Source organism: Myotis brandtii, unplaced genomic scaffold (assembly GCF_000412655.1).
Source record: "Myotis brandtii unplaced genomic scaffold, ASM41265v1 scaffold268, whole genome shotgun sequence".
In the NCBI taxonomy this organism is placed as follows: domain Eukaryota; kingdom Metazoa; phylum Chordata; class Mammalia; order Chiroptera; family Vespertilionidae; genus Myotis; species Myotis brandtii.
This window is the reverse complement of record NW_005360187.1, coordinates 1,691,183-1,703,327: the sequence shown is the minus strand read 5'-3', so window position 1 is coordinate 1,703,327 and position 12,145 is coordinate 1,691,183. Positions and strand designations below refer to the sequence as shown.

Sequence of the window (12,145 nt, the reverse complement as noted above, 5' to 3'; positions counted from 1 at the left end):
CACGACCCGCAGACCCCCCAAGGCAGGTGCAGAGAACCGGCCTGGGCCAGGCTCCTCCCCGGGAACCCGCCATCCCCCTCTTCCCCCGCGTTTACTCCACTCCTGCACGCCTCCCCTCCCTCAGGAGGGAAAAGGGGCTTTAACTCCGTTGCGAAGTGGAAAGCGAGGGCAGTGGCAGACGGTGAAGGCCGCCCCGGAGCCCCGCCCACTTCACCTCAGGGCGCCGCAGGCCCGGAAGGTTCTCCTGGGAGCCCCGGGGCCCACCCAGCCTCACGCCCTCTCAAGTGGGGCCCCTTTCCCACCCCAGCTTACCCCAAGTTCATGGCCTGACCTCTCGCTCCCTCCACGGAAGCCCAAGCCCCTTGTGTACGTCGGTTGCCGGAGCGGATCAAGAAGCTCGGCGCCGATTGGGTACAGCCATGCCGGCGAGGCGGAGAGAGGACCAATCGGGGTTGGGTTTGCTGGTGGGTGCGCTCATCGGGCGCAGCTGTGCGGGGACCGGCTTCCAGTGCCCCACCTGGCGCTCCGGGTCCGCACACGTGGGTGGGAGAGGCCTCCGTGCCTCGGAATGGTGCCCGCCCCAGAGGTCAAGCCCTCAGAGAAGTGCCTCAGCCCAGGTGGAGGTGGCAAAAACAGGGAGAAACAAAAAGCATACAGGTTTTTAGGAATTTAACGTTTTCTAAGTTTTATACCCGGAATAGAGGCTTGTTTAAGTGTACATAAGTGAGAAGGGTACGGGAGAAAACCACTAGGGCGGGTGCAGGGCATGGCTTGTTTCTTGCCCTGACCTCAAGCACGAAGCCTAGCACATTGTAGCTCTGTGTAAATTAGCAGCAACAGTTACAGGTGCTCAGCAAATTAAGCTTTCAGGTGCCAGACATGGATCTAGGCCCCTCGTGTCTACTCTTTAAGCTTTACAACATCATCCTTGAGGCACAGAGAGGTGAAGCAACTTGTCCAAGGGACCCTCGCTGATCCAGAGCCCATGCAGGACCCAATCTACTGTGACCTGAGTCTAACTCCCATTCCTCCTCCAAATACCGCCCCGAGCACCTCCGGAGGCCACTAGCGGGTAGAATAGGAGCCGGTTCTCTGACCTCCCCAATCAGATCCTAATGCATCGGAGATCCTGCGTCAGCGTGAGCTTCCGGGCAGACAGTTGCCGTCATTCGCCTCGATCGCGGAGCAGCATAGACAGTACATTTCTTAAACGAATGAACAGCAAAAATAAAAAAAAATGACAACTGTATGAAATTCGACTGAATTATATTTCATGATGAAGATGCCCCTGGATAACAATGCAGTTACTAAAAGTTCACAGTTTTTTCATCTACTCTTATGTGATTTTTTACAAACTATAGTTGTAATAAATTAGGCACATTGAATTCTCTTGGGACATTCAGTGAAAACTCAAAGAGATTTTTAATATTTACTATGTACCTGGGACGTAGAGGATATGTTTAAGTAAACATTTGTTAACTTACTTGACTGAATAAAGAGGTACCAATGTACATTTGACCCCATGTTTTTGTTTTTAAGGAATTCTTATCTATATATCTATATATTTAAAAAAGGTTAAAAGGATTTAAAGCAACATGTTAACAGGAGTATTTCTGGGAGGTAGGATGGTGTGACTTTAAATTTTTTATTTTGTTTCTAACTTATTATGAAAATGTTTAAGTAAACAAAAATAATGACAGAATAGTACAATGAACACCTGTATCCTCTGCCTAGATCTGACCGTTGTTAATGTTTTGCACATTTCCTTTATCATCCTCTCTCTCCCCCCACTGGAGCAGCAGGCACACCCATCCCCATTCCCCTAAATACACACACACACACACTTCTTTTTGCATCACTATTTGCAAGTTAGTTACAGACATTATAACACTTCCCGTAAACATTAAAAGTATGTATCTCCTAAGAATATGATCTTCTATTAATCATAGCATTATTATTACACCAAAGAAAGTTAGCAATTTCATGATAACATCAAATGTTCTGTCCCTATTTATGTTTCATCTCTATTTAACTTTCCCGCTTATACTAAGAATATCTTACAGCTTTTTATTGAGAAAGCCAGAGCCAATCAAGGATTACACGTGGCGTTAAGGATCCTTTCTCTCTCTCTCTCTATCTCTCTCTCTCTCTCTCCCGAAAAACATAGTATACTTATTAATACATGTTTAACCTTTACATATTTTATTTTTTTACTATAGAAATATTTATAACAAAAATTTCTAGTTAAACCATTTTCAAGTGTACAATTCAGTGGCACAATGTTGTGCAAACATCATCAGTATCAGTTTCCAAAACTCTTTCATTACCTCACACAGAAACTGTATACTCATTAAGAAACAATTCTCCAATCCTTCTTTTCCCCAGACCCCTGGAAATCTCTAATCTCATTCTGTCTCTTTATGAATTAGTCTATTCTAGATATTTCACATAAGTGGGGTCATATAATATTTGTCCTTTTGTCCCTGGCTTCTTTCTAGCATAATATTCAAGGTTCATCTGTGTTGTGGCCTATATCAGAACTTCCCTCCTTTTTATGGCCAAATAATATTCCATTGTGTTTATATGTACCACATCTGTTTATTCATTCTTTTATGGGCAGGCGGGTTGTTTCCATGTTTTAGCTCTTGTGAATAATGATGCTGCAGTGAATGTTGATGTCTGTTTGAATCCCTGTGTGTTAGTCAGGGTTCTCCAGAGAAACAGAACCAATAGTGTGTGTGTGTGTGTGTGTGTGTGTGTGTGTGTGTGAGAGAGAGAGAGAGAGAGAGAGAGAGAGAGAGTTTTACAAAGTCTCCCTGACAGTGTGGCTCAGTGGTTGAGTGTTGACCTATGAACTATGAGGTCACGGTTCAATTTCTGGTCAGGGCACATGCCTGGGTTATGGGCTCAATCCCCAGTGTGGGGTGTGCAGGAGGCAGTGGATCAATGACTCTCTCTCATCATTGATGTTTCTATCTCTCTCTCCTTCTCCCTTCCTCACTGAAATCAATAAAAACATATTTTTAAAAAAGAAATGTTTTCTTTAAAATTACAGTAGGTTTTGAAAACTTTTTACTATGAAGGGAAGAGAGCTTGTAACTTACTTAGTTGTCTGTGACTCCCCTGAATTTAACTTTCAATTAAGTCAATTTTAAGGGCAGTGCAAGACCTTCCTAAGATGATGAATGTGTACATCTTGCTCATCACAAAGTAAACAAAAGTAATTATGATTATTTGAACTGTTTATATCAGTAAAAAAGCATAAGAATTATCTCTTCATATGCATTTATTTTGCTTAGTCGCCTAAATCCCAAATGTGTAAATCATTTCCTTCTTTAAATACTGTGTGTATTTCATCTCTGTATGAATAAATTGCTGCTTTTATCAAGTGCCTGATAAGGTAGTCTTAAGTTAAAATCATGTTTTTATTTTGCTTCTGGGGGTTTGCATCAACCTGGGTCCAATCAGGAGAGAGAAGTCACGCTATAATTTCAACAGGGAAAGTTTAATATGAGAATTGTTAACTCTAACAGGAGATTGGTGTAATGAGAGGTTGGGTAGTAAGAAGTAAAGAGAGCTCTAAAAACTACAGGAATAACAGATATAAGAATCAGTTAGACAAAATACCCACGGAAGAGCCTCCTTGTCCCCAGGACTGAGATATAGACCTTGCTGGAGGCTTGTGCCTCTCCAGGGTCCCGGAGGAATCTGTTCACGAAGGTGTCTCACCAGGGGCCCTCCACTACAAAACTGCCTGAGCGGGTTGCTGGGGAACTGCAGGTGGCTGTGTGCTGCTGACCACTGTGCTCTACAGGAGTTGAGTGCTGGGGGCTGGAGACTCCATGCAGCAGGAGCTGGGAACTGGGGGAAGCCTCATTTGCTGAGGAGCTGGATTCTGGGGACCCTGCCATGTAAGTACACTGGACTCAGGAACAGGACTTTTTCTTGCTGCAGTGTCTCTCCAGCCCCCTCGACTGAGAAAGCTTAACATCCTGTCAGCTACAAAGGAAACATGTTCAAAGGGCCCAGGTGCCCTTTGAAACGGGCTCAGGTGCCAGGTGCCTGCAAGGAGCACACCCCGCACCCGTACAGTGTCCTCCTGGTGAGCCAGGCGGCAGCCGTGGAACTGCAGGGACCAGTCGAGCTCCTCGTGGGTTCACGCAGAAGCCAGTCTGTGAGGCTGGCCAGGAGAGATCGTGCTGCCAGCCCAGCTTCCGTGCGGCACCACTGGGTGGCCCAGAGGCCCATACTGTCCCCCGGCCTGCGGCATCTGGCCATGCTCACCACATCTCCACATGGGGACTCGAGTGTCATGACTCAGGCGGGGGGGGGGCGGCGTGTGGGGGCCCCAAGGCCTAGGTGCTGACCAGGGCCCAGAGGTCAGCTGGGACCTGCCCTTCCATGCCAGCTCGTGCTTCGATCACTGGCCAGGCCTAGGGACTGCACCCATGCACGAATTTCGTGCACCGGGCCTCTAGTAGTATATATAGTGTTCAATAGTATCCACCATATCAGGCATCCACTAAAGGTCTCACAGATTCCTCAAGGACAGGTGGTGGGGACACAAGTTTTGTTACATTATTATCTATTATTCTTTTCATGTCATAGTAAACACACACACACACAATCCCTCCTCATGCTTACAATACAATTTGAAATATATAACTGCACTAATTGTCCACAAAGCAAAGTTATACAGGTTTTCATATGTATATTTTGCATTGCTCAAGCCCAGTTTATGTGGGAGATTTTCACCTAATTGTGACACAGCAGATGGCAGTGTAGATCCAGTTTCTTATACAATAATAACATGCAGACATGTTCACAGATAAAACTTATTTTTAGCTGAAGAAAATGTGATTTTAAATGGTTAACATAGAAAATATAAAATTATAGTGTCATGACTCTTCCTGGGGATTTAGAGACATATTTTCTAATTATATTAAACCCATTAAAAGTTGGGAATCATCACCTCTTAAGAGATACTGAGCAACCCTCATTCTCACAAGATTTGAGTGATTGTCTGAACTAGTACTTCCAGTCTGACTTTGGCCTATAATCCCCTTACAGAAAAGTACTTAGGAATCTTCATGTTTTATTTCCACGGTGTAAGATTACATTTTTTTGCAAGACTTTTTTTTTTAAGTTAAACACAAAGATTAAATCGATTTTTGTTTAAGAACTGTAGATACAAAATTTTGCCAGTACTTTCTGTTTGCATTTCCCTCATTTCCAAGATTCTATTTCCTCTCCGCAGATTCTTTTGACCCTGCTGCTTTCCTCCCATTAGCACAGTGGTTCTCAACCTTCCTGATGCCGCAACCCTTTAATACAGTTCCTCATGTTGTGGTGACCCCCAATTTCATTGTTACAAATTGAACATAATTAAAGAATAGTGATTAATCACAAAAACAATATGTAAATATATATGTGTTTTCCGATGGTCTTAGGCAACCCCTGTGAAAGGGTCGTTCGACCCCCAAAGGGGTCTCGACCCACAGGTTGAGAACCGCTGCATTAGCAAGAACTAGAGGCAGTGCAGCCAGACGCAGGAGAGTACAAGCCCTGGTTGAACAGAATCAGATTCAAATTCCTGCTTTGCTGCTCACTGCTGTGAGGGGAGGCTAACTGGCTTTCCTGAGCCTCAGTTTCTTTCCCTGTACAATGGAGGTAATAATAGCAATTAGCATTTAGGGTCATTGTGACCATCGGTACACAATATTACCACGGATGAGTGTTCGTGGGGATTGCCAGGCTCCCTCCACTCTCACTGTAACCCGCCTGGAGGGTTCGCTTTTGTCTCCTCCACTTCCCCTTTTACAGAATGTGTACACACACCCATCACCCAACACCTTCCCTTCCCCGCCTTTGGAGCTGCCCTTCATTAGGCCCTGATTGTTTCTCTTTCCTTCTCATTCTCTTTCCTATTCTGAAACTCTTCTCTCTCATTTTGTTCACCAGTGTTTGTCTTCGTTTGCTCCTAATTTCCAAAGAAATTGGTGACAGACCTTGTTTATTCCTTCCCTGCTGGGGACACAGCCATCTTCTCTTTGGGTCCACCCACCTTTCTCCCCGCTCTCCCCAAAGGCTCAGGAGAACTGAGAACTCCTTGCTCCATCCAGGAGATTGACCAGATGGGCTTTTCTCCCAGCGTTAGAAATATTTGAAAATGGGGCACTTTAGAAAGATGCTTGGAGGTATTAAATCATTATAGAATTTTCATTCAGTGGGAGAGGTTTTTGTGACGGTTTAATTTTGTTATTTTATTTTGTATATATTTTTGAAAGCTTTGTTAATTTTTCTAGAACACAAACTATATATCACAGCAAGAATTACCTAACTTTATTTTACAGAGAATCACCAAAGTTTTAATCATGATATTCTTCTTGAACAAATTATTGGTTGTTTCACTAGTAACATACTGAAATAAGCTCCTACTTACTATATTTTAGACATAGTACTAAATAACTTAAAAGTCTTACTTCAATTTCTTCCTAAAAAAAGAAAAACTCAACTGTAGATACTAGAATTATCTCTACATTACAGATGATAAAACTGAGGCTTAGAGAAGTTACATGAGTTGAGTAAGGTCAGACAGTAAGTAAGGGTAACCTCAATATTACTATTCTTTTTCATTATTGAGATGTAATTGATGTATAAAATTATATTAGTTTCAGGTGTACAACATAATGATTCTATATATGTATATATTGCAAAATGATCAACACAATAAGTCTAGTTCACTTCCATCACCACACAGTTATAATTATTTATTAGTAATTTTAAGATATACTCTTCTAGCAACTTTCAAATATGCAATACAGTATTATTAGCTATAATCACTATGCTACACATTAAATCCACAGGACTTATTTATATTATAACGGGAAGCTTGTACATTTTGACCACCTTCACCCATTTTGCTCCATGTTTACTATTCTCTAGTAACTAATCTACTGGCCACTTAGCTTCTGAACCAAATCCATAGGTTCATCTTTTTAAAACTAGTTTTCAATTATCAAGGAGCTTATTCACACATGAATTTTTTAGGCATCTATCATATAAAAGTCATCCTTTTTCTTCTTTTCCCTCCTCACCTCCAAAAAATCCATGTACAAACCCCATTAACTTTATCTCAGAAATGCATCTCACATGGATCCAGTTCTTTCCCCCTTGTCCTCCCTCATCCTATTCCAAGGTAATATCACCTCTGTTCCCCAGAGGACAGTAACAACATCCTAACTTCTGTTCTGTAAATATGCTATTCTTTTCTACATGCATTAACTGCCTCTTTCACCCCCATGTAAAATCCATGAGGGCAAGGACTCTGTCTTATTCAATGCTATATCTCTAGGACATAGAACAGTGCCCGGACATGGCGAAGAGCTCAGTAAATAGTTATTGGTTGGATAAGTTGAACAGTGGGCATATAAAGAAAGTACATTCTTTACCCTCTTAGGATGTTCTATATATTAGTGGAAACAGATAAGCAAATGTATATAATACAGAGTGATAAGTGCTATAAAAGGGACATGCACAATATTTAGTTCATAGTGGTACAATAGGCAGGGGAGCAATTGTACTTGGTGGCAAACGTTTACATGTGCTTAAAGGGATCTTATAGGTTAAAGAAGTGTTCACCAGATGGAAGATAAGAAAGAATATTCCAGGCAGAAGAAACAATGTGGGCAAAGACCCGGAGACAGGTGCTGGTAAGTGCTGATTAGTGGGGTGGAGAGGACTATAAATACCTTGATTTGGTTAGAGCCAATGGAACATATGGGGAAATGGCAGGGGTGGGGGCGGTAGAGGGATGGGAAGGGGCCTTGTCATGAAGGCATAAAATATGCCATGCTAAGCAGCTCCAACGTTATTCTATAAACAATCAGGGTGCTATAAAAGGATCTGGAGCAGGGGAATAACAAGAGATTAATATTTTAGGAAAAAATAAGGCTCTGGTAAAGTGAAAAGAAAATGGATTGCTAATGTTTGAGACAAGCTGATCCATTAGATTTCATAGACTTCCTTTTCAGGTCAGTATGGAATAACAAGTCTGGCTTTACCCTCCTACCTGACACAACAACAAACAATATATATAAAACAATGGATATAAAACAATATATATAAAACAATGGCTTACAAAACACTGGACATCAGGCAACAAAGGACAGAAATCCCTGTGACAAAGGAAACAAATGAGATGAGCCTTATGACTGATTGCCCCAGCTCACTGCCTTGAGAAAGTTTCCAGACTGCGTTTCGAGGGAGGGAAAACCCGATTGGGCTCGTGGTCTCCCAGGTTGAGGAGATAGAGCTAAGCGTCTGGAGAGATCAGGACAGCTGAGCTCCTAGGACAGAGCAGAGAGGACTGAGTTCACAGGACAGAGAGCAGAGTACTGATCAGCACACGTGTGAGGCCAAGTAGTGTAGAGTGAACAGTGCCTGATGCTCCTGCAGAGCCAGGAGCAGTACCTCCTCCCATCAGCCGCACTGTTAGAAAGTCCAATAATTCATGGCATTGGGCAGATCAGGTCAAACAGGAAGGTTTTGTCTCAGGACTAAGGAATAATTATCCCTGGACTGAACACCGCTTGGGACCTGCCTAACTAATCAAAAAAGCTAGCCCTAACAGGATCAAACTGTGTCTGTGTTACTTAAGTGCATGCCAGAACAAAGCTCAGGAAGATTTATAGAAATATAAAAATATTCAGTATGCAACAGGTGAAAGTTACAACATCTGGCATTCAATTAAAGATGACCAGGCATACAAAGAAATAGGAAAACATGGTTCACAATAAGAAGAATAATCAATCAATTGAAACTGGCTGGGAACCCACACAGATGTTAGAATTAACAGAGAATGACATAAAAAGTTATTATAACTACTGCATATATTTAAAAAGTGAAATAGAGATATAGAAGAAATACCAGTTTTCAACAGTCACTGGCTAGTGTTCAGTGAGTTGAGCATCGTCCTGTGTACTGAAAGGTCACCAGTTTGATTCCTGGTCAAGGCACATACCCAGGTTTTAGGTTCAGTCCCTGGTCTGGGTTCGTAGGGAGGCAACTGAGCGATGTTTCTCTCACATTGATGTTTCTCTCCCTCTCTCTTCTTCCTCTCCCTTCTTCTTGCTCTAAAATCAGTGAAAACTTATATATTTTTTAAAAGACCCAAAGTAAACTTCTACAGAGGAAAAATACTACCAGGATTTTCTAACCATTGGATGAGAGTGTGGGGGCAGACAGGGAGAGGCAGATTGGGTGACATATGCTGCTTTAACAAGAACAAGGAATAAGGATAGAAAGATGTGAATGGGGTGGGGGGAAATTGAGTTTCGGGCTTTTATTGATAAAACTCTTAGAAATTCCAATGTTTAAGGGGTCGACAGAAAAAAGAAGGAATTTATTAGAGTGATTGTGAAGATGTGGTCCTGGAAGGAGAGAAAGAGCAAGTATCAGAGGCTTCATGGAAACCAAGAAAGCCCCAAATTTTAAGGAGGAAATGGTTGGCATGACTAGTACTGCAGCGATTAAGTAGGAGAAAAGCTGAGAAGTGGCCGAAGTGGCTCCTGGACCTGGATTCAGTGAATACTGGAAGATAAAAAAGGCCACAGCAGGGAGATGTAGAATCAAGAAAATTTTTCTTGGGGGGGGGGGGGGGGGCTTTAAAAGAGTTCGGGGGGGGGGGGCGGGGGGGGGGGGCTGGTACTGATTTGAACAATACTGAGAAGCTTTAAAAATATTGAGGCAGCCGCAACCGGTTTGGCTCAGTGGATAGAGCATCGGCCTGCGGACTGAGGGGTCCCAGGTTCGATTCCGGTCAAGGGCATGTGCCTTGGTTGCGGGCACATCCCCAGTTGGGGGTGTGCAGGAGGCAGCTGATTGATGTTTCTAACTCTCTATCTCTCTCCCTTCCTCTCTGTAAAAAAATCAATAGATATATTTTTTAAAAAATATTGAGGCAGAAAAAAAAATATTGAGGCAGAAAAATATGTTCCAGAGCACATGCTCAGGAGTTACATTGTCTTGACCAAATGTTTACAGAACTTACTCAAGTTAATTAACTTCTCTGAGCTTTATTTCCCTGACTTGCAATAATACTCCCAACTTCACAGGGATGTTTTCAGGATTTAAAGAGGTAATTCACACAAAGTGTTTGGAACTGTCCGTGGCTCAATGAATGCTAGCTGTGACCCAAAGGATGGGACCACAGAGACCAGACAGGTGGGAGGTGGCAGGTGGCCTTGATGGGAAGGAGTCTGTTATTCTGATAGAAGGGAAGGAGGAAGGATGAGGTGGAGGTAAGAACCTAGAGAGAAATGAGGGAGTTCATGAGACTGGGGTTTTATTATTTTAGGGGTGTGGGGCTTAAAAAGCTGTTTGAATTTGATGAAGTGTCATTGGATGTGAAAGGAACCACACATCATAGCTCAGACATGAAAAATGAAGGAAGATTTGGGGTTCAGGAAGGTGTGCTAGAGACGCACTAGGGGGGTGGCTAGAAAAGGGCGTGCTCTGGGTGAGTTCAAAACCACCCAGACAGGTGGAAACAACCATTTAGTTTGAGCATTTGCGTTGGTTAAATGCAGTATATTCCTTTAGCTGCTCTTCTGAAACTTACAGCATTAATCCCCAGTCTTGAGAAGTATGCAATGTAGAAGTCTTCACATCTGATCACAGTAAAAGAAGTGGGAAGATATAACAGCTGGGGATCTTTGGCTATGGGCAAAAGAAATGAACTCGGGCAAAATTAAGCAAAAATAAAAATTTTTGGAGTAGCTCACAGGATTTAAAGTTGGAGACTCATATCTCAGAGAGCATAGACCCAAAGGGCCCAATGGAACAAAAGCTGACAGCCCATCTCCACAGGGCCTCAGTCCTTCCAGATGACAGCCGCACCTCCAAGGGTTTGTCCTCCTGTGTAATCCCCTGAAAATTTAAATTCCAGAACAGGTCTGATGGACTTGCTTTGAGGCATATGGTTACAATCAGATGGCTTTCCAAATACATAACTTTATTTATTTATTTTAAAATTTGTAGCAGGACTTAGTGTCCAACAGGAACCACTCTGTCTGTTAAATGATATTTCAACTGCAAAGCTTCTCTTACTGTTGGTGGATAGAAAATGACACGGGACAGTCATTATCACTGTGGCAACAGTACCCAGGAACTATCAGAGGGAAATTGCACGTGGAAGGGCTGGCTTTTGCGCAGTCATCCTCAGCTTGCTCTGGTGCAGGCTTCTTCTGCAAGTCTGATGTGCTTAGTTTAGGGCACTGAATATGTAACTTTAATCATCCCTCTTTGCTCTTTTTGTTGTTGTTGTTGTTAATCATCACCCAAGTATATTTTTCCATTGATTTTTAGAGAGAGTGGAAAAGAGGAGAGACAGAGAGAGAAACATCGATGTGAGAGAGATACATCCATTGGTTGCCTCCCGCACCCACCCAGACCAGGGTCAGGGATTGAGTCTGCAACCGAGGTATGTGCCCTTGACTGAAATTGAACCCAGGACCCCTCAGTCTGTGCTTTATCCACTGAGCCAAACCAGCCAGGGTCCCATTTGCTCTTAGTAAGGTTGGCTGGACCTGAGGAAGGGTGGCTCTAGGAAAATAAATCTAGTGTGTTTTTCTTTTCCTTCTTCAATGAGTACATTATGCATCTGCTATGTGCCAGGTGCTTCTTAGGAGAAAGAGATATATATAATAATAAAAGCGTAATATGCTAAGTAGCCTGGACAGCTGAATGACCTTCCGGACATCATTACAGACGTCCTTCCGGACAAAGCCATTGTGGCAGGGGCTGAGGCGGAGGTGGTTAGGGGCGATCAGGCAGGCACGCAAGCGGTTAGGAGCCAGTGGTCCGGGATTGCGAGAGGGTGCAGGCTGGGCTGAGGGACCCCCCTCCTGTGCAAGAATTTCATGCACCAGGCCTCTAGTCTTCAATAAAGAGCTAAGCCAGACAGGGGCTCTGCTTCCCTGGAGGATAGGACTGAGGGTAGGCCTGAGATGACCCAGAAAATCAGACACAGGCTCTGCTCCCCTCTAGGGTAGAATTGTGGTGTGCAATTGTATAATCATTTAACTTAATGATTATACAATTGCAAACCACAGAAATGCTCTGAAGGAAATGAATGCCTCTAGGA

At 43.1% G+C, this 12,145-nt stretch overlaps 1 protein-coding gene across 4 annotated transcripts in view; it reads right to left on the bottom strand.

Annotated features, from left to right (window-relative positions):
• The window catches only part of CCDC66 (coiled-coil domain containing 66), a 72,117-nt gene extending 71,710 nt beyond the window's left edge, over positions 1 to 407 (bottom strand). For 3 of the 4 annotated variants that reach the window (XM_014541337.1, XM_014541338.1, XM_014541339.1), the window contains exon 1: positions 313 to 407. In XM_014541337.1, the coding sequence (XP_014396823.1) occupies positions 313 to 323 (11 nt within the window). In that variant the 5' untranslated portion in view covers positions 324 to 407. The remainder of the gene's footprint in view (positions 1 to 312) is intronic. The other variant, XM_014541342.1, reaches the window with a different exon arrangement.
• Between the last annotated feature and the right edge of the window lie 11,738 nt (positions 408 to 12,145).